The sequence below is a fragment of the Callospermophilus lateralis genome, chromosome 15 (genome assembly GCF_048772815.1).
Source record: "Callospermophilus lateralis isolate mCalLat2 chromosome 15, mCalLat2.hap1, whole genome shotgun sequence".
NCBI classification, from domain to species: Eukaryota; Metazoa; Chordata; class Mammalia; order Rodentia; family Sciuridae; genus Callospermophilus; species Callospermophilus lateralis.
In genome coordinates, this window is record NC_135319.1 from 75,143,319 (window position 1) to 75,165,575 (window position 22,257).

Consider the following 22,257-nt stretch of genomic DNA (forward strand, 5'->3'; position numbering starts at 1 on the left):
ATGCTGGATCCAAGTCCAGGCCCTCTTTTCCCAGATTCTGGGATCCTGCAATGGCCTCTGAACGTGTTTCTCAATTCCCAGTGTGTGCCTTCTCCAATCCATATTACATATGGCTCCTGCTGATCTTGTCACCCTCATTTCAAAGGCCCTCAGTGGGTCCCTACTCCCATAAACCCAAACTCCTGTCTGGGAGCCAAGGCCACCCATGGCTGGACAGGTCCCTCTATGGCTTTCTTCACATTTGTCATTATGACTATTCCCCTCATCTCAAAAGATTTTTCATGGTATATCTTCTATGCCTATCTCTCTCTCCATACATCCAAATTCTACCTCTTCACATTCCAATTTAAATGGTACTTCCCCCATGAAGCCTTCTTTGACCCTGGCTGGCTTAAAACATTCTTTCTCACCTATGAATGCCTTCTACACTTTATATAAACCTATGCTGTCCATTACAGCAGCCACCAGTCACATGCAGCTACTGAGCACTTGAAATGTAGCCGATATGATTGAAAAACAAAATAATTCATTTTAATTAATTGAAATAAAACCAATATTCAAGATTAAATTACTGGAAAATTTTTAAGTATGTTTAGAACAACTTGAGTGTGTGGGTCTATTTTTTCAACTATAAATTTAATGAATAAATTTAACTATTAATTTTAATACAGATCAAAAATTTATGTTGAAAATTACATATCCAAATTGAGATGACTTTAAATGTAAAATACCATACTTGAAAACTCAGTATGAAAAAAATAAATATAAACTGTCCTATTCTAATTTTTATATTAATATTTCAAAATTATAATATTTTGGACATACTAGGGTAAATAAAATATATTATTAATTTGATTTCACTGTTTCTTTTACTTTAATGTTGCTATAAGAAGATTTAAAATTACATAAATGGCTCATATATTTCTACTAGACAATGCTGATTGAGTTCTTTCCTATGACATTTGCCAGTTTCCAACCGTGTTAGCATTTTTAACTTCGACTTATCTACTCTGTGATCTTCTTAAGGGAAATCTCATTCATTTCTATAATAGAAATAATAATAATAAGGTATTATTATATAAGTATAAGACAACTCATTAGGAGACGGACAAGCTTTAAGCATCTGCATCTATTAATCCTAAGTTAATTGACCCTGGTCCTCTGAGGTAGGTACTATCATTATCCCCCCCCCCACCTTTTACAGGTAGAGAGACCCAGAGAGTTCAACATAATCATTAAAAATGTGAAGTAATTTGCTCAATGTCAAGCAACTAGGAAGTGGCAACTCTAGCATCTGAACCCAAATAGATTGCTAACCTCCTGCCTCAGCATGTGCCCAGCACCAGGCGCTGACAAGGCAGACAGAAGAGATACACAAATTCCCCCATATATGCAGGACAGAGAGCTAAGCTACAGAAAGGCCAGTTAGAGATTAGAAAAGAAAAACAGGGTGGCGAAAATGGGAAAACAGCCAGAGTACAGAATGTAAGTTTGTGAAGTCTAAACAGTAACTTCTGCAATAAGTGACAATTACTACCCAAGCAAGCTTGACTTTTTATTTTCAGAATGCTGCTGGAAAGACATGTTTGTCTGGGATTAGAGCCTCGTTCTCCTCATCTAAGGAAAAGCCATCTAATTCTATATTCCAGGATCATTAGTAGGAGATAAAGAGCTGAGGGGAGCCTGGAACAGCCCCTGTGGTTTGGCCAGCCTCACTGCCGTTCCCAAAAGTAATTGTTTTGGATATATCAGGCCACACCTAATGTTAGACACAGAAAATGTTTTACATTCCCATAAAACAAGTAATCCAATTAAAAACAGGATAAAGAACTAAACACATACTTCTCAAAAGAAGACATACAGATGGCCAACAAGTTGAAAAATGTTCAACATCTAATCATCAGGAAAATGCAAGTCAAAACCACAATGAGCTATCACTTCACTCCAGTTAAAATAGCTATTATCCGAAAGACAAAAAAAAAAAAAAAAAAAAAGCTGATGAGAATGAAGAGAAAGGGGGAGAAAGGGGAACTCTCATACCTGCTGGTGGATATTTAAATTAGTGCAGATGGTATGGAGATCCCTTTAAAAAAAAAAAAAAGATCCAAAAAATAGAACCACCATATGATCCATCAATTTCACTACTGGGTATATATCTAAAGAAGAGGAAATCATTATACCAAAAAGATATTTATAGCCAGACATCTGGCACAGACCTCTAATTCCAGCAACCTGGGAGGCTGAAGCAGGAGGATCATAGATTTGAGGTCAGCCTCAGCACTTAGCAAGATCCTGTCTCAAAATAAAAAATTCAAAAGAAAAAAAAAAAAGTGGAAATGTACCTCAGTGGGTAAAGCACCCCCCCAGGTTCAATCCTCAATGAAAATGAAAAAAAAAAAAAAAAAAAAGATACTTGCACTCCCATGGTTATTGCAGCACTATTTACAACAGCTATAGTATGGAATCAACCCAGATGCCTACCAGTAGATAAATGGATAAAGAAAATGTTATCTATACATAATGGAATATTATAGACATAAAGAAGAATGAAATTTCATCCTTTGTAGCAGCTCAGATGGAATTGTAGGTCACTAATGTTAAGTGAAATAAGCCAGACACAGAGCAATACATGTGTTCACTCATTTGTGGGACTATTAAGTCAATCCCATAGAAGAGTGGAACGGAATAGTGGTCACTAGAGACTGGAGGTGGGGGATAGAAAGAACTTCTATCACACAGTTACAGAGGATGAATTCATTCTGGTTTTCTATAGAACAGTAGGGTAACTATTGGTTAAAACAATCTATGAAGGATTCCAAAGTGACTAGAAGAATATGAAATTTCCAACACATAATGTTTGAAGAAATGGAAATGCTTATTACCCTTATTATTATCAAATTACCATAATGTAACCCATAAAGATATACAAATAGCCTGTCTCAATTTTAAAAAAGACCAAAAAGAAAAAAGAACAAAAAAACCCTCACTCCATCAGGTTTTTATTCAAAAACCAGTTTCATAATGACCAAAAAAAAAAAAAAGCTGCTAGGGAACAGTACCCAGGAGTAAGAAAGTCAAGATAAACTTGGCTTAGCTTGGTTCAAGAATGTTCCTGACTAGTAAACACACAGATTGCACAGATCATATCCTAACCCCAGGCAAAATGAAACTGAAACACAAAAACAACAAAACCTCTGAACAGCCCCTTAACCAGAAGCCTTCAGCCTTTCATTTAGTGGCCCTCGCAGGTCAGTCTTCCCACACAATTAGGCCTCCCCTATTTTATTAGGTTCACAAATAATTAAAAGTTATCAAGAGTCTTTATCTGGGACTCCATGACAGACTGTGAAACTCCTTTCAGAAGAGATCCCCAATTTCAAACAGCGCCAAGGACGTCCAGAACATCCCCAAACAACTGCTACATGACGGGCTCCGCAGCAGCCGCACCATTCTGCTCCGTCCTAAGGCAGGACGGCTGAGGTCAAACCAGCCTTGGCAAACAGCCCAATGCATGAAGGCAGAAAATGCACAACACCACTGGCATACTCCAGAGAATTTATGGGCCTCTGGTTCCAAGTGCAAAGGCCAATTCCTAGGACTGATGGGAGTCAGCAAAGAGCCCAAGCACAAGGAAAAAGAAATTCCTAGAAGAGAAAGCCAAGGTCTGCCCTTCTTAAATGGTGATGTGCCCAGCTCAGCCTATTTACTCATTCATTCCTTGGTGAAGATGAAAATGTGGTGAATCTTGACTATCTCTTCTAGTGAACACAGATGGATGGAAGGATTCCGTTACGAAACCCAATTCTAAAATCCAAACCTAAAATTCCCCAGGCTAGCCTCACCTCCCCTCTGCCTACTAAAGCTAGTAACATTATCATACAGCTCTATGGCTTCCTCACAGGCCACCAACCCTCTTTCTAGTTTGATCATCTACTTTTCCAATACATGACTAGGCTCAAAAGCCAGTATTCCCTCAACATTCCTCAAGCTTGCTCAGCACCCCCCTCTCATCTACCTCTATATCGTCAGTGGCCTCTCCTCTCCACGCATGGATCTCTCCATCCTCTCACTTCAAGAAGGAAGTTCTAATCCATCATGGTATGAAAAGTGCTACTGTGGAATCACAAAAGTATTTCATGAGACACTAGAATATCCCCCTCCACCCCTGAGATGACTACCGGAATTCCATAATCATTGAAGTCTGGGGAAATGCTGAATATTTTACCCTCTTCTTAGAGTTAGTTATGCAATGTGTATCAACATATGAAAGGTCCTGAGAAGTCCTGCAGTTAAGAAATAAGTCAAATAAGTTGGACGTAATGGTTCATGTCTGTAATACCAGCTACTCAGAAGGCTGAAGTGGAAACATTACAGGTTCAAGATTAGCCTGGGCAACTTAATGAAATTCTGTCTCAAAATAAAATAAAATAAAGCACTGAGGATGTGGATCAGTGGTAGAGCACTTGCCTAGCATGTGTGAGGTCCTGGGTTCAATTAAAAAAAAATTTTTTTTAACTTTGAGTTATCACCTCACTCCTGTCAGTCACTGTCATATGCAGATAAACCTTGAGGATATTGTGCTAAGTGAAATAAGCTAGTTACAAAAAGACAAATATTGCATGAGTCTGGTTATATGAAGTATCTGAAGTAGACGAACTCTTAGAAATAGAAAGTAGAATGGTGGTTACCAGGGGTAGGGAGGAGAGGGAGAACAGGGATTTGTCAATTAAAAGGTCTAGAGTTTTGGTTTTGCAAGATGAAAAAACTTCTAGTGTACTATTGCATAAAAATGTATGTAGACATTAACACTACAGTACTATACCTTTTTTAATGGTTACCATGGTGAATTTCAAGTTATGTATTTACTACAATAAAAGAAATGTTCAGTTCATTGCACTATTGCAGAACATCTTACAAGACACAACAGGAATGCTGTCAAACACGGTTTGGGGAACACTTCTAAATATCAAGGTATCCTAATCTTTAGGCTGTTGTCTCATTCAATCTCATTCAATTGCTCAGAGAGCAATTGAAAAATCAGTTCAGATTTTCACTTGCTCCTGAGGCCAGGAAATTCCAGGTCTCCAGGCAAGGGTCTAATATTGAGGCTGCCCCAAGTTAACACAAGTCTGACCCTGTCACAGCCAGGACTTTGGGGAAGGCAGAAAGGAGGTCAGTCAGACTGGATATCTTTTGAGATCTTTGCTCAGCTAACCATAATACCCTTATCTGCCTCAGCTACCCACTCCAATCAAGTAGACCCCCACCTCTTATATTTGTTCCACATGGTATCTCTCTCTTAAATACACACATGCAAAGAAATCAGAACAAAGGGTTTATGCCCATCATGTTCTCATTAGGGACTCTAGATTTGGGATTAAGGTTCTAGCTCAATCTGGTATCTTAAAAGTAAGAGAGAAAGATATACAAACCAGAGTTATCTAGTTATAACACCTGTCCTGCTGGCCAGAAAAAGAGATGTGCACTAAGAGTCAAATCCTCCACCCAGTTCTTACTCAGAGTCAGCTAGGTTCCTATCCTCAGGACCAGACACCTACAAGAGGCCCTGGCAAGCATACTCCAGGCCCCGCCACACACACACACACACACACACACACACACACACACACAGCCTCAAGTGTTGCCAATTCAGTGCTTCCGCCCCTAAGCCCTCACAAGGCATTCCATTTCTCAAGGTGCCTCAAGGCAGTTTCTGTTATCTGCACAAGAATCCTAAAACACCGGGCTTATTTTTCATTATTACTTTTTGCTCCCCTGGGTTCTAGTTGGAGAAATTTACCACACTGTATCTGGCAAGCGCTTGAAGCTTCCTGTTTCTCTGCCTTTGTTCCTATTAATCCTCCTACCTAAAATTCTTTCACTCCACCTCACCACCAATTCTATTTATCCAAACTCCACCCATCAGTCCTTCAAGGTCTAGTGGTCTAGCTCAAATGCCTCTCTTGCTTTGTGAATCTCTTCATCAAAATTCCAAGGCCCACTGTCCAAATTTTCTTGATAGCATTTACCACATTCTTCCTTGCAATACAGATACATGTGTATACAACGTAACTCCATTACTAAACTGAAGTCTAGAGACCAGGAGTAATTGTCACTTTTGTAACATGTATAATATCTAAGGTAGTGCCTTGCACATAAGCAAAGGCTGGAAAAAATACTTAGATGAGGGGCTGGAGTTGTGGCTCAGAGGAAGAGCACTTGCCTAGCATGGGGGAAGCACTGGGTTCGATCCTCAGCACCACATAAAAATAAAGATATTGTGTCCACCTATAACTAAAAAAAAATTATTAAGAAAAAAAATACTTAGGGGCTGGGGTTGTGGCTCAGTGGCAGAGCGCTCACCTAGCATGTGTGAGGCCCTGGGTTCAATCCTTAGCATCATTCAATCCTTAGCATCATAATAAAATAAATAAATAAATAAAGATATTGTGTCCAGCAACAACTAAAAAATAAATAATTAAAAAAATATTTAAATGACTCTAAGGAAGAAGAGCACTTTGTATATTTTTCCATCTCTCACTAAAAACTATAACCACAGTGAGGGAAGGAATTCAATCTTAAATTCATCTTCATAACCCAACATTACCATGATCATGATACGTCCATGATAACCTGCTACCTGTCCTTCAGGGAAGACAATTCTGCTAGGGGCAGGGCGTGACAGAAGAGATGGGTGGACTGTATCAGTAACAGAAAGGTCCAAGACTTCTACCACTTAATTTGTCCACTTATTCTTTCACAGTTTATTGAAAGCTGGCTAAATTCACTGAAAACAAAGAAAAGAGGGTGAAATCCATGAGTATTCAGCAAGACCCTACTGGACACATGACCCTATATCAAGCTCTAGAGGACGTGCTTGGTTGTGAGTTAACAAATGAAATTCTACAAATACCTTAGAGTTGGGCAAAAGACACAAAAGGGAAGACTGATGTGTTCTGTCCCCACCCACTGCCACTCTGTACCTGGTGGGCATCCCCCGACGGGATGATATAGGCCTGGATTGGTTCCGTGACGTACTCCAAATTCCTCATGGCTTGTCTCAGCTGACGAAGCAGCTCTGAAGTCACCTTTGGAGCCATTCTGCAACCTGCAATGATGGAGAATTGGTTCCAAAACCAGCCTGCATCCTGCAATTCAGTGACTGGTTCAAAGCAAGCCATCGGGCCTGCATGTTCTGCCCCTCCCCAGCAGCATCTTCTGCTGACCCCACCACCAGAACAAGCCCAAAGCTGCCAGAAACACTAATGGGTACAGATTCTAAACACGTTCAAATGGTAATTATGTGGCGAGAAAGTTTTAGCTACTAATACTCATTTCCAAATTGGCTACCTTTTTCACTTTTAGTACTTTATTCTAAGGAGATAAGCAACTACACAAATATATGTGTTGATGTCTATTTATGGAAGTAAAAAATAAATGGGAAAAACACGATTGGTTAAACTTAAACACATACAACAGTTCACTAAGCAACCATTGAAAATTACACAAAACTAGAAAAATACTATATAGATATACATTTCACTTGGAAAGATGGCTAGACAACACTGGTGAGTGATTAAAAAACAAATTTTAAAGAATACCTTAGATTATTCTTATTTAAAATTATATACGTATATATGCATAGAGGAGTTTCTAGGAGAGTCGCCCAAGTGTTAAGAGTAGTTACTTTGGGGAAAATTTAGAATGATTATCATTTTTTCTTCTGATGTTTTTCTGCTTCTTAAATTTGAGTGCTTTAAAAAAAGTTGCTTTATAAACCTTTTTTTTTTTTTCAGTCAACTAACAAACCATAGATTTGGAGTAGAAAGCCCAGTCTACCAGGAATCAAGCCTTAAGTGCAGGCTGGGGATATAGAGTGGCAAAGTTCTTACTGAGCATACCTGAAGCCCTGGGTTCAAAACAGTCTTCAAGTCTTCTGCTCTAGGGATGACCAGCTACCAACCAGCTGTGCAACCTCAGGGAGAAGAGGACCAGGGCCTCAGTGCTGTGTTCTCCTCTCTAAAGCATGGTGGGACAGATTAGACTCAAGGTTTCAACTGAGCCCCAAGAAGTCTCAGGGGCCCAGAGGAGCCTATCAGCCCAACAAAATCAGAGCTGGAGTCACCAGCTCTAGAAAACACAAAATATGAATAGAAAAATAAAAGTCATTAAAAAGAAATAAGGACATTGACTGTGGTCCCACTAGAAATTCTGAAGCTTTTACAAATATGTGAGTATCAAAATCAAAAGAACACTGCCTCCAATAAATACTGCACACAGAAACTCCATTTCTATGTGATGAAGGCACAGATGACAGAAATGACTGAGCTGGATCTTCAAAAAGACCCTCTCTCAACAAATACAGGTAACAGTTAACAATTCTTAAACATTATAGTTGCAGTTTCATGTAACAAAAAGACCTTGCAAGTAGCCCACACAGACCAGGAATCATGACATTTTACTACATCCCATAGGTTACTAACGAAAAACTATACAACTCAAAGTAGAATAATGAGTTTTTCCAATTCTTTTTTTAATAGACCTTATACAGGTTCACAGCAAAATTAAGCACAGAGTTCCCACGTGACAAATGCCCTAACCTGCAAACAGCCTCTCCCACTACCAGTATTCTCCCATCAGACTGGCACATTTTTAACAATCAGTGAACCTACAAAGACACATCACTATCACCCAAAGTCCACAGCTTACTCTTCCGTTCACTCTTGGTGTTGTACATTCTATGAGTTTTGACAAATACATAATGATACATCCAACATTATGGTACCATACAAAGTATTGCCACTGTAAAAATCCTGTGCTCAACCTATTTATTCATCCCTCCCTCTCCTCTAGCCCTTGGCGATAACTGATCTTTCTGTCTCCATAGCTTTGTGTTTTCTAGAATGTCATATAGTCAGAATCATACAATAGGTAGCTGACTGTGACCTCATAAGATTGCCAGCATTTGAAAATTTGACTCTGTTCCCTATAAGGAGCTTCAAAATAGATTTATCATATTTTCAAACTACATTTCTGAGCAAGATAACATTTTTTTTAAAGAGAGAGTGTGTGTGTGTGAGAGAGAGAGAGAGAGAGAGAGAATTTTTTTTTTAATATTTATTTTTTAGTTATCGGCAGGCACAACATCTTTGTATGTGGTGCTGAGAATCGAACCCGGGTCACACGCATGCCAGGCGAGCGCGCTACCGCTTGAGCCACATCCCCAGCCCCAAGATAACATTTTTTAAAAAGGGTCAAACAAAAATGCTTTAGTGGTTCAATCTTGACTGCACATGAAAACCACATGGGGGACTTCTGATTTAATTGATCTGGAGTGCAGCCTTGGCATCTAGAATTTTAATTTTATCAGCAAGTGTCTGATAAAGAGTCCAATATAGTTTCTTTCAAGATCATTAATTTCCTTATGTTTGGCTTCTAATTCAGGCACATTCTAACTTCAGGATTTTTTTTTTTTTCCAACCAGGGATTGAACCCAGAGGCACTTAACTGCTGAGCAACATCCCAAACCCTTTTTTATATTTTATTTAGAGACAAGGTGTCACTGAGTTGCTTAGTACCTTCTAAGTTGCTGAGGCTGGCTTTGAACTCCTGATCTGCCTCATGACTGCATTCCTCCTCTGGATTGGCATACTAGGCCTTCTCAGATTCAGCAGCAGCCTTGTCTCATTCCACCACAGTGCATATTTACTTCCTCCAAAGTGTTACTTGTCTCCATCACCACTCTCAACACTCCCCCTCTTTCTTCCTTCCTATCCCTTCAAGCCCAACACATTTGGTTGGTGTCATGGGTCACTTCTTTGTCACCAGTGTCAGACCCAATGAGAGAACTCCCAATAACACAATTGACAATGAGGATATGGTTAGGGGCTCTTGTGGCAAGAGTAAATGTAGAAAGGACATCAACAAGCAATGCCTAAAGTCATGAGCCACAGCAGCAGGGACAGCTACCAGTCAGGTAAGTATAATAGGCAACTGCGGTTGGGGCAGATATAGCCATAAAACAACAGGGCCTTGAAAGGGACTGAATGGGGGAAGAAGCCAGAGCTAAGGAAAGGACAAGATGTCACAATTATAAACCTCAGCCACTAAGATAGCAGCAGTCAAAAAGGCAGCAAAGATGGAGGAGGTAAGACTAATGTTGTAGCTCAGTGGTAAGTGCTTACCTAGCATGTATGAGGCACTGGGTTCAATCCTCAGCACTACAAAAAAAATAAATAAATAAAGATATTGTGTTCATCTACAACTAAAAAAATTAATAAATAAAAAATAAAGGTATTGTGTCCATCTACAATTTAAAATATTTTTAAAAAGATGGAGGAGGTAAAAGTCATAGGGTAATTTTTATGAGGATAAAATTAGTTACTCTATGTGAAGCACTTAAGAGTACCTGGTACAAAATAAATGTTACATTAGTATTTACAATCATCAGAGCTAAATACACAACTATCTATAAATGCAATGTGATAATGGTATAGCAGGTTTGTATACTGCTTCTCCCTGAAGCAGAAACCTTGTCATTTCTGTATCCATGTATCCAGCTCAGCACCTAACACACCTAAACTCACCCCAAGAGGGCTAAAAGAGTGTCACAACTTTGTGTCTATGATCTTTTCAAAACCAATATAACAAATGGTAATAAATCTTCAGTGAAAGAAGGAAGCTAGGAACTTAGAAGATACTGTATTATAACATCTGCTCATTCCATATTCTCTTATTTTTCAGAAATGTTAGAAGCAGCCAAGAGCTAAGTGTACAGGGAAGTAGAAAGCCAAGAGCAACAGGCCTAATCCATGATATAACATTAGCACATACACTGCCAGGTATTTTTAAATTGTAACTTAAAGAGAGTGACTCATGAAAAGGTCTCTTGTGCATGTGGCTCTGCTTTTAGAAAAAAGCTCCCAAATCTTCAGTTTTTATCACAAACACAACTCTTCACTGATTTCACATGACAGTCCTCCATATTTACCTCCCTGGGTGCTAGGAGAATTAAACACGATAATGTATGTGAAAGTACGTACTAATACAGCAATGCATTCATTGCTGAAGCTCAAGAACTATTTGAACCTGGACTGAAGCACCATCTGGGATTCCCACCCCTCTTGTTATAAGAATAGAAAGGGCTAGTTCTTCCCATTTCAGTATCTTAACGCTTGCACAGATGCTCTTCCAGCATCAACAGCTTTTGAGGTGGTAGTTGGTTTCCTTGTGGCATGGCTGAGGGAAGGCTGAGGGCTTGCATACATTAGTGGTGAGTTCTCACAATAATCCTCCTAGGATTTTACACAGAAAGGAACAAGAGTTGAGAGGAGTTAAATAGTTGCCCAAATCAGCTGGGTCATCATAAACCAGGACACAAAATGTATCCAATTCTCAAGTCCATGCTCCATTACCACCATATTACCTAGGGGACTTAAAAAGAGGCTACAGCATTCTAAGACTAGCAGAATCAAAATACGTGAACGCTATTAACCAGCCAGCATCTACAACCCCAAACAACTTAAGTTTCCTGAAACTATTTCTTCATATGTAGTAAAAAGAGAGGGGCTGGCTTATGGCTCGGCAGTAGAGCACTCACCTAGCACGTGCGAGACACTGGGTTCAATCCTCAGCACCACATAAAATTAATAAATAAAAGTATTGGGTCCAACTACAATTAAAAAAGAGAAGTCTTCTTCCAGTTCTGATAAATCTATCCCTTTTTCCCTTTCTTCCTCTTTCTCATACTTCTCCTTCCTCTTTCCTTTCCTATTTCCTAATATTGCCCAAAATGTACTGGATAGATATATCTGTATTTTTAAACAAAAAAAGACCTAAAATTTCAATTATAGCGATCATAGCTCTGCTGTTCCAAGGGAAATTAGATAGTCAACAGTTTTTATGCACTTCAAGGGTTGAATTCTTCAGTCAGCTACAAGGAAACACTGACATTCTCCACAGAAAAGCACTGGCTTATCTGGGATAGGAATATAGTAATGCATCCCTTTCAGAATCCAGGTTTCTGTCAACCCCTCATACAACTAACAAGCCCAGGGAAGAAAGGATGTTCCCAGAAATATTTTCCTAAAGGTATATTTAATTTACAAAGCACAATAATATATTTTCTCATTTCAGAATTTGATGAAAGGTTGAAAGCTAATTTCTAAGGTAAATCAATAAAGGACTATATTAAAAATAAAGAACAATTAGAACAGAAAAATAAAAATATTTTCAATAATAGCCTATCTCTACTACCATCACTGCCCATCCCCACAAGAATGGGAAATGAAAACCACTGCAATTCTCAGATTTGCTAACCAAAGAAAGTGGTAAATAAATAAAAACAGTAACCAACCACACTCAAGAAGCCAAAAAACAAAATGATTTTTAATTTCTAGATCCTCAAGCCCAGTCATGACCAATTATTAATTCATTATCCTCTCTTCTCACCCAATTTGGGATTGGGATGAAGATATCTAAAATCCTTTTGAGATGCACCATCTAATTTATAGACAAAATGATTATTACCTGTTTTCCCACCTGTGTCTCCTAAGTGTATCACCTCGTTAGGTTCAATTATTCTTAGATTTCTCAGCTGAAAATCCTGGTGATTCGCCCTTAAATAGAGAAAGAACAGGATGTTGTAGACTTTGACCAGTAAACGTGGCAAAGCTCAGTCAAAGACATCAAGTCAACTTAGCAGTTTTCTTCCATGAGTCAGAAGAACTCTCACCCCAATATCAGTGATGGAATAAACAAAAGCTTTAGATAAACTTGCAGGTGTAAAGCATCACTATGGTAGGCTAACCTCAGTTGGAGTTTCCACTGCATGAGTTCTCTTCACTATGTCTTATATTCTATAGCCAGACTAAGAAGATTTTATTTTCAAACATTTTATTTTATTTTTTCACTTGTACAATTCTATTTGGTCCTATTTCACATTTGTGGGGTTTGGGGGGGTTTGTTTTGTTTTGGTTTGGTTTTGGTACAGGGGATTGAACTCAGGGGCACTCAACCACTGAAGCCACATCTCCAACCCTTTTTTTTTTTTTTAATTTAGAGACAGGGTCTCACTGAGTTGCTTAGTGCCTCACCATTACAGAGGCTGGCTTTGAACTCCCAATTCTCCTGTCAGCCTCCTGAGCCATTGGAGCCAGCCACTGCGCCTGGTTTGGGCTTTTTTTTTTTTTTCTTTATGGTATACTATTTTTTTCTACTCTGGTTTCTATTTCTTCTCTTAGCAATTTAACCATTTTAGGTTCTTATTTTATAGTTCCTTTCAGACTTTCCATTTGGGATATCAATCCTCCCGCTTGCTGCATTCTGCAGCCTCTTGCTGTTGGCAGCTCATGCCTGTATGCTTTGTAATCTTCTATTAAGAGCTCTCCTCAGTAGACACTGCCTGTGAGAATGAGATGTGTCCTGGTTCTTACAAGCCTACTTCCATTGTGGTGTGCTTCTAGTACAACTGTTACATTAATATCTTGGCTAGCAGATTTGCACATGAGTCTCCTATCTCTATACAGGGCAGTATGATGCCCCAGACTCCTGGCATAAAGTTCTCTCATTGCATTGGATAAACTTCCTGGGCTCAGTTTAGCAGTGTACCATTCAGGTTCTAAGTTCTCTCTAAATTTCCGGTACCTGAGGATTTCTCTTTCAAGTCTACACAAGCAAATATCTACTGAGAATCTTTCAAAAGCTAGTCCATATTCTACACAACTGTAAACGAAAAAAGACAATATATCTGACTTCAAGAAGTGTACATGGGATGGAGCAGGGGAGTGGGAGACATGTTCTATGAAAAAAAAAAAGAAAAGCAGGGAAAGGGAAAGAGGGTGTTTAGACGATAAGTAGAAGGCTGTTTCATATGAAGTAGCCAGGGAAGGAGTCTCTGATAACAGCTGACATTTTGGCAGAGGCCTAAAAATAAGTGAAGGGGTAAACCACATTAATATCTAGTGGAATAACATTCCAGAAAAGGAGAACAGCAAATAATAAGGCACTTGAGGCAGAAGTATGGCCAGTGTGCCTGAGGAAAAGCAGGAGGCCAGCACATTTGGGGGGTTGCATGAAGGTAAGTAGTTAGGAGGTAAGACCAGAAAGGCACCAGGGGCCTACTGTAGGGATTTAGGATTTTACTTTTATTTTCAGCTATGAACATAAAGGCAATTAGGTAATAATTTGACCAAAGTGTTTCTAGAGACAGATCCACATTAACTCAGTCTATCACATGGCTAGAACTAAAGACCAGACATTTTCACCAGTCACTCCAGGCCTGCTTTCATATGGCTGCTACTTTAGTTTCACAGGGCAGAATATGATATAATTAACTAGAGAGAAACAGGTATCTTCCATTAAAAAAAAAAAAAATAAGACACCAGGTCAGGAGTGTGGCTCAGTGGTAAAACACTTGCCTAGCAAGCACAAGGCCCTGGTTTCAATCCCCAATACCACACACATTACATAACACACACACACACACACACTCACTCATAAATGCAAATATTCTCAACAAAATACTAGCAAATTGAATTCAGTAGCTATAAAGAGGATCATACAGCATTAAAAAATGGATTTTATCTCAGGAAGACAAGGTTAGTTCAACATATGAAAGTCAATTAATGTGACACACCATATCAATAGAATGAAAAACACAAACTACATGATCATCTCAAGAGACATGGGAAAAGCTTTTGACAAAATCCAAAACCCTTTAATGATAAAGAACTCAAAAAAGGAAAAGAGAAGTTCCTCAACCTGAGAAATAATATTTCAAAACCCACAGCTAATAATATTCTTAATGCTGAAAGACTAAATGCTTTTCCCTATGATCAGGAATAAGACAGGGCTGACTACTCTTGTCACTTCTATTCAACACTGTATTGGAAGTCCTACACAAGGTCATTAGCCAAGAAAATAAAACAAAATGCATCCAGTTTAGTAAAGAAGTAAAACTCTTTCCTTTTAATGACATTATCTTAAATATAGAAAATCCTGAAGAATTCACCAAAAAGAAATTAAGAGTAAAAAAATTCATCAAGAATGCAGGATACAAAATCATACAAAAATCTGTTTTATTTCCATATCTTTGCAATGAACAAACAATGAAACCAAGAAAAGTCTATTTATAATAGCATCAAAAACAACAACTACTGAAGAATAAATTTAGCAAAATAAATACAATATGTATACTATGGAAAGTACAAAAGATTACTGAAATAAATAAGACCTAAGTAGAAAGATATTCCATGTTCATGGATTGGAAGGTTTAATATTAAGATGACAATATTCCCCAAACAAATCTTCAAACTTAACACATTCTCTATCAAAATTCTAGCAGATTTCAATGCAGAAATGTGGCAAGCAGATCCTAAAATAAGGAAATGCAAGAGACTGACAATAGCCAAAATAATCTTGAAAAAGAACTCACCCCTCCTGATTTCAAAACTTAATACAAAACTATGGTAATCAAAATAAGAGGATAGACTTATAGATCAATAAAACAGAATTGAAGAGCCCAAAAATAAATCCTCAAATTTACTGTCAAATGACTTCTGACAAGGTTACCAAGACCATTCAATGGAAAAAGAATAGTCTCTTCAACTAATGGTAATGGAACAATCATCACCATTGCAAATGAATTAAGTTGGACCCACCTCACACCATGTACAAAAATTAATTCAAAATGGGTCATGGATATAAAATAGAAGCTAAACTATAAAACTCTTAAAAGAAAATATTGGCATAGGTTCACCTGACTTGGAATCTGGCAATGATTTCTAAAGATACAACATCAAAAACACTAGCAACAAAAGAACACATACACCAGACTTCATCAAAATAAAAACTATGTGGTTCAAAAGATACCATATCAAGAAACTGTAAGAACAACCCACTAATAAGAGAAAATATTTGCAAATGTGATTAAGAGTCTAGTATCCTGAATGTATAAAGAACTATTACAATAACAATGAAAGATAAATAACCTAATTTTAAAATGGGAAAAGAATCCGAATAGACATTTTTCCAATGAAAAGATACTCAACATCATTAGTCATTAGTCAAAACCACAATACCACTTCACATCCACCAAGAAGGTAATAATCAAAAAAGACAGATAATAACAAGAATGGACAAAGGTGTGAAAAATTATAACCCTCAAACGTTGCTGGTGGAAATGTAAAATGATGGTGTGGCTTAGAAAAACAGTCTGACAGTTCCTTAAAAGATGAAACACAGAGTTAGCATACAATCCAAGCAATTCCACTCCCAGTTACATACTCAAGAAAACTGAAAACATATATCCTCATCAAAACTTGTACATAGAGCTTGGGCTGTAAATCAGTGGTAGAGCCCATGCCTAGCATGTGTGAGGTTTTGGGTTCGATCCCCAGTGCTGTAGAAAAATAAAATGTATACACAAATGTTCACAGCTTCATTGTTTGTAATAGCCACCTTATAGATGGACAAATAAAATTGTTCTAACCATACAATGGACTGTTACTTGGCAATAACAAACATACTTACAACATAGGTAAACCTTGAAAACATTACACTAAGGGTTTAAACCTTAGACCACAAACTATATGATTCCATTTATATAAAATGACCCAAATAAGCAAATCCATAGGGGCAGAAAGCAGATTAGTGGTTGCCAAAGATTGGGGGTAGTGAAGAGTGATTAGTAAGTGGCACAATATTTTGGGGGGAGAATGATAAATGTCCTAAAAATCAACTGTGATAATGACCATAAAACTTGGTAAATATACTAGTAACTGGTGTACTGTACACTTTAGCAGATGAATTGTTTCATGCATGATACAATAAAGTTGTTAAATAATGCTGTTAAGTTTTTAAACAAAGATACTTCTTTTTGTTGAGCAGGGCTACATTCTCAACCAATTTCTCATTAACTTTATATGTAAATTTCCAAGATGATGAGGGAAAGAAGTCAATACCTCTTATCTATCTATGGATAGCTGGTCCCAATGACTGGTTTAGACACAGGACTAGACAGGCAGGAGGAGTTATCCAGAAGTAGTCCTATCATTCAATTTACAGGAGAAGTAACAAAGATAACAGAGATCATACACCTCCATAGTTGCAAAGTAATGAGCCAAAACCAGGTGTGACAGGCAGGCTCAAGCTCTCCAGGTAAACATCACCAACTTGAACTCTCTCAGGATCCCTAGAGCCACAAGCAGGTAAACACTATAGTTGCCCTTGCTCTTGTAGTACTGTGGTCTCTGTAGACTCCAAGATCCATCTTCCCTTCACTTATTTTGCCAGACACATTTACAAACTATCAAAGCAGGATCATCATTAAATGTTAGAGCTAAGGGGCTGTACCTCAGGGACAACCTAATTCAACTCCCTCCGCTATACAAAGAAACTGAAAAACAGATTAAATGACTTGCTCAAAGGCTCAGAGCAATTTAGTGATAGAACCAGAACCAGAGTCCAGACCTTTCAACTCTTGAGTTCAGTGCTCTTCCCCCTTCCCAGGACATCTTTAGCCTCCACCTTCCCAGAGTCATGATGAGCCACAGCAGGGGTAAAAGGAATGGAGGTATGCAGGGCACTCTCCTGTCCAACCTTTGTGCAAGATAGTTATGGTCAGAACTACTAACAACCACACATTTTTTTCCCTCTTTAAAAAAAGAAAAAAATCCCAATGGAGTTCTAGGTACCCACTCCCAACCCTACCCCTAGTCCATGATGAGAATCATACATGTCTACTGCTCAGGACAGGGCAAAACAAGAACCATGATGTTCAATCATCCCTAGTGAGAGGAGATAAAGGCAAACTGGAATGGTTCTTAGGGTGGGGAAATGTTGTCTTTGTCTACCAGAATCTCTCCCTCCTCCTTTGAATGATCACCTTGGTTTTCCTTTTGAGAACATCCCTTCTCCATTTCAGTCCAAGGGACTAGAATGAGTATCACCCACTCACCCACCAAGTTCTGGGTCCCAGGTCAATCCATCCCTCTGGCAATAATGACTGATTCAGGGATGAACATAAGATTGAAGTCAACCAGTGAGAATCAGATCTGGACCTTCTGTTCTGACTACCAGGAAAGTTAATACTATTTCTGCTGGGGCTGTCAGCCTACAGCTCTCATAACCTGCCATAAGAAGATGGTCTGCCTGAGAATGAGGCCAACATTGAAATCAGAGAAAAGAAACAAAAGAGGTCAAAAGAGTGAGTGTGGGTGCTTCTGGACTCAGCTACACTAGAGAGCAGTCCAACCTTTTTTACCTGAGTCAATGTGAGTTCAGTTTCTATCACCCAAATTGAAAGCAGTCCTCACTTTTACACTGGATAGCACCGAAATTCTACTACTTATGGAAAAGGCCTGGGGCAAGTGGCCTCCCCTCTTTCAGGCTACCAACTTGACTCTTCTGCTTCTAAATATTGTCATTCTATGAATCCGTCAATGACTACCTGGTCCTCAAAGGCTTCCTTCCAGTCTAGAGCCTAACTCATCTTTCATTATCAACTTACCTGGCCTCACTTCCAGCACCTAACTTAGATCTCTCCACAGTGAAGTTCATCACACCCTTCCATAATGCAGGTCTGGATCTCAGCTCACTCCTAAGTGTGGCAAGGCCAATCAAGTCAAGGTCAAGGTAGGCTTGTAATCTGTCCACTCACAAGCTCTGATCTGAATTTGGCAGGTAAGCCTGGCCATACTGCCATGATGAGTTCCTTCAAATCTCATATGTTTAGAGGGTGAGTGACCTCTGGGAATTATCAGAAAGTTTGGATTCTGACCTTTGTGTTCTTTGATGGATTCTCTTGGTCTCCCACTTTGTTAGTGTACCCTCATTGTTGGGGAAAATAAACTAAGACATTTTTCACTCGAAGCAGAGGGATTATCCTTCTCATCTCTTTGTGCCCAAGAAGAACCCACGGCAGGTAACTGGGGGGATTTTCTTAAACGTTATGCCAAAATATTGCCCTAATGCAGCCTCTGAAAACACTTGAATGGGGAGGACCCAGAAGTGCCTATCTTTGTGGTGGTGAGGTTCTGTAAAATGAAATGCAGGTATCAGAAGTGTCAGGTGAAAACTTGAAGATCAGATTGCTGGGGAAGAGAGGCGAGGGCATGGGATCGCCCACCTCTCTGTACCCGGGGAGAATCCAAGACCAGGCAACTTCCTGCAATTGCTGGGCCTCGCGGCGGGGCCACGGGGTGGAGGGCGGTGACCCCCACCGCGCCCTCGGGTCGAGCAGGCAGGTCTTCTAGCACACTAGTCCGGGACAGGCTCAGGCTGCTCTGGGGCGCCGGTGGCCCCGCCGGAAACCAACCGGATCTTGCCCAGCTGCATGGCTCAGTCCCTTGGCTCCCTCTCAAGAGACTCTGGCAGCTTCGGCCCTCGCCCGACTGCGGCTGGCCCACCGCGGCTTACCCTTTCGGCCCTGCCTTCCAGGCTGCAGCACGCGCGAACCGACAGGGCAGCCGCGCGTTGCCCGGACGCCGGCTCCCCGGTAGAGTCCCCTCACCTTACTCGCGGTGGCTTTCTGGAGGCTGCCATTCGGTGGTGACGTGCCCCGGCCCACGTCAGGGGAGCGCAGACCAGCTGATCACCCCCGGAAAGGCAGGAAGGAGGGAGGTGCGCGAACAGGCCGGCGGGCGTGCGCGCTCAGCCAGCCACGCCCCCTCTGTGGCGTGCCCGGCCACGGCCCCGCCCACCCCCAGGCCCCGCCCAGCGCCGGGCCTGGGCCTCTCCGCACCGCGAGGCTGCAGGCCGCCGCCGAACCCGCCTTTCTTCCTGCAAGGCTGTGCCTCGCTGCCGGCAGCGCCTCCGGAAAGGACGCCGTGCGGGGCGCGTCATCATTACTGTTCATTTTTATCATCTTTCCCCAAAGAGGAAAGACAAGGGCTTTGAGGGTTAAAGGGGTACCACCAGGGATGTTCCCGCTTTTAGGAGAGGTGAGAGGAGGGGACATGGCCGATCTGGAGGACCCTCGACTGGCGCCCCAAGGTTTTGTAGCAGGGCCTCACTTTCTAAGGCTTTACAGATAGATGCCCCCAAAATGATTTCTCCAGAGAGCTTCAAAATCCAGCTGCCCACTCCACTTGAATAGCTAATAGTCCCCTCAAGCCTAATGTGTCCGAAGGGAGCTCTTGACCCAATTCACCAGAACAAAACAGAAACGTTCTCCCTCAGTGTTCACCGTCTCAAATGCTACCCCATTCTTTAAGGGCAAGATTTCCTATTCTTTAAGGTCAAAAATCTTTAAATCGTCCCTACCTCTTCTCTTTCCTACGCCACATCCAGTCTGTCAGCACATCCTGTTCGTCCTGTCTTCAAAATCGATCTCCTAACCCGACCATTTCCACCCACTGCACCCCTCTGGTGTGCATCGCTACCCCCTCACAAGTGCGATTATGCCCGCAACTGCACAGTCTAGCCTAAACACAGAAGCTGGAACCATGCTTGGAAGCCTAAGATCAAAATGCTTCGCTGCTCAGCACCTGGCAGTGGGTCCTCATTTCCTTCAGGATAAAGCCCTACGTGATCTTCCTGGAATATCATGTCCTACTGTTCCCACCTTGCTGAATCTACTCCAGCTGAACTGGCCTCCTTGATACCCTTAAAAACTGGCACACTTATGCCCTAGGGTCTCTGCATTTGCTCTTGCCCCAAATATCAGGCCTCCCTTCCTCATTTTCCTTCAAATATCACCTTTTTAATGGGGCATACCCAGACCACCCTATTCAAAGTAATAAACTCTCTCTGACATACCCAACCCTCCTTACCCTGCTTTATTTTTTTCCATAGCACTTAACATCTTTTTAACATGAAAAAAATTTGATTTATGTGTATTGTACCACACCCACACCCTACACATACAAAACATAACCATCTGTGGAGGGATTGTTTCTGTTTCATTTAAAGATGAGCAATAAGTGGCATTTAGTAAATTATCATATATTTTCTGTGGAACTAAAGATCTCCAGAATGTGCACTCCTCAAGAGCAGGGAAAATGGGTCTCTTGTTCTTTTTCTGTCCCTGGTGCTTAGAACAACATCTGACACTAAATCAAAGTGCCTACATTTTTAAGAGGTGATCTGCACGTCCTCCTGCATTGATCCTGCGAAGGGCCTGATTCACCTATATGAAAAATTTTTTAGCATTTTCTTTAACATTTATTTTATTTATTTTTATGTGGTGCTGAGAATCCAAGCCAGTGCCTCTCACGTGCTAGGCAAGCGCTCTACTGCTGAGCCACAACTCCAACCCCTACCAAATGGTTTTGCTGCTCACAAGAACTCCAAGTTCTAGTCAGCAGTCAATAAGCACTTGGACAAGCCATGAAAGAACCAAAGATGTGTTGCATCAGAACATCTGTTCCATTTCCCCCGAGTTCATGGAGCCAAGAAGAGAGAAACTAAATAAAATGAGTGGTTCCAGTCCACATCTGAAAGATGGTGGGAAAAATCAAGTGGTAAGCAAGAAAACTTAAGATACCCGAAAGAGATAAGTGAGGACTTAAAGGGGACAAGTATTTCATAATCTCATTGCCTTGGAGGAAAGAATTGGCTCAAAATTTAGGGCATTAGCTTTCGGAGAGAGGGAGAAGCACTTGATGTTCCCTGAACCAGACTTAAATTTGTGTCTGCAGCATAATGAAGCCTCCTTCCAGCTCTTGAAATTCTTTAGGGAGAACCTCTGGGAAAAGTTGAATTGAATTATCCTGAGTGAAGCACTTGGATTCCAAGTATGTGGCCCAGGCATAAGCCAAAATGATGGGCTCAGAGATGGCGATGGGACCAATGCAATGCGATAGGGTTTGCCTGGTATGTCCTGGAACATGGCATTGCTCTCTTCTGCCAGCTAAGAGCCTGAAACCACATGCTCTAGAACTACTACCTTTACATGCAACATACGAATAGCACAAAGGCAGCAGAAGGAGACCAAAGAGGGAGAAAACAGATCTTGTAACATTATTTGGTCCCTGAATACTACAATACCCTAAATCACATCTCCCACTGGACTTCTCAGATATCAGCCAAAAACTGACCTACTGTATTTTAGTCAGGTTAACATTGGTTTTCTACCACTTGAAATCAAAAGACTCCTTACTGAAATCTTTTTTTTTTTTTTTTTTTTCTGGTACCGGGGTTGAACTCAAAGGCACTCAATCACTGAACTACATCCCCAGCCCTATTTTGTATTTTATTTAGAGACAGGGTCTCACTGAGTTACTTAGTGCCTCGCTTTTTCTGAGGCTCACTTTGAAC

General features: G+C 40.4%; 1 protein-coding gene across 6 annotated transcripts in view; it reads right to left on the reverse strand.

Moving 5' to 3' along the window:
- The window catches only part of Xpnpep1 (X-prolyl aminopeptidase 1), a 51,555-nt gene extending 31,934 nt beyond the window's left edge, over positions 1-19,621 (reverse strand). For 2 of the 6 annotated variants that reach the window (XM_076835321.1, XM_076835320.1), the window contains exons 1-3: positions 19,511-19,621; positions 12,529-12,617; positions 6,984-7,108 (exon numbers count right to left, since the gene is read on the reverse strand). In XM_076835321.1, coding sequence (XP_076691436.1) covers positions 6,984-7,108; positions 12,529-12,617; positions 19,511-19,542 — 246 coding nt within the window. In that variant the 5' untranslated portion in view covers positions 19,543-19,621. Of the gene's footprint in view, positions 1-6,983; positions 7,109-7,901; positions 8,020-12,528; positions 12,618-19,416 lie in introns of all 6 variants that reach the window. The other 4 variants (XM_076835322.1, XM_076835325.1, XM_076835324.1 and 1 more) reach the window with 4 other exon arrangements.
- Between the last annotated feature and the right edge of the window lie 2,636 nt (positions 19,622-22,257).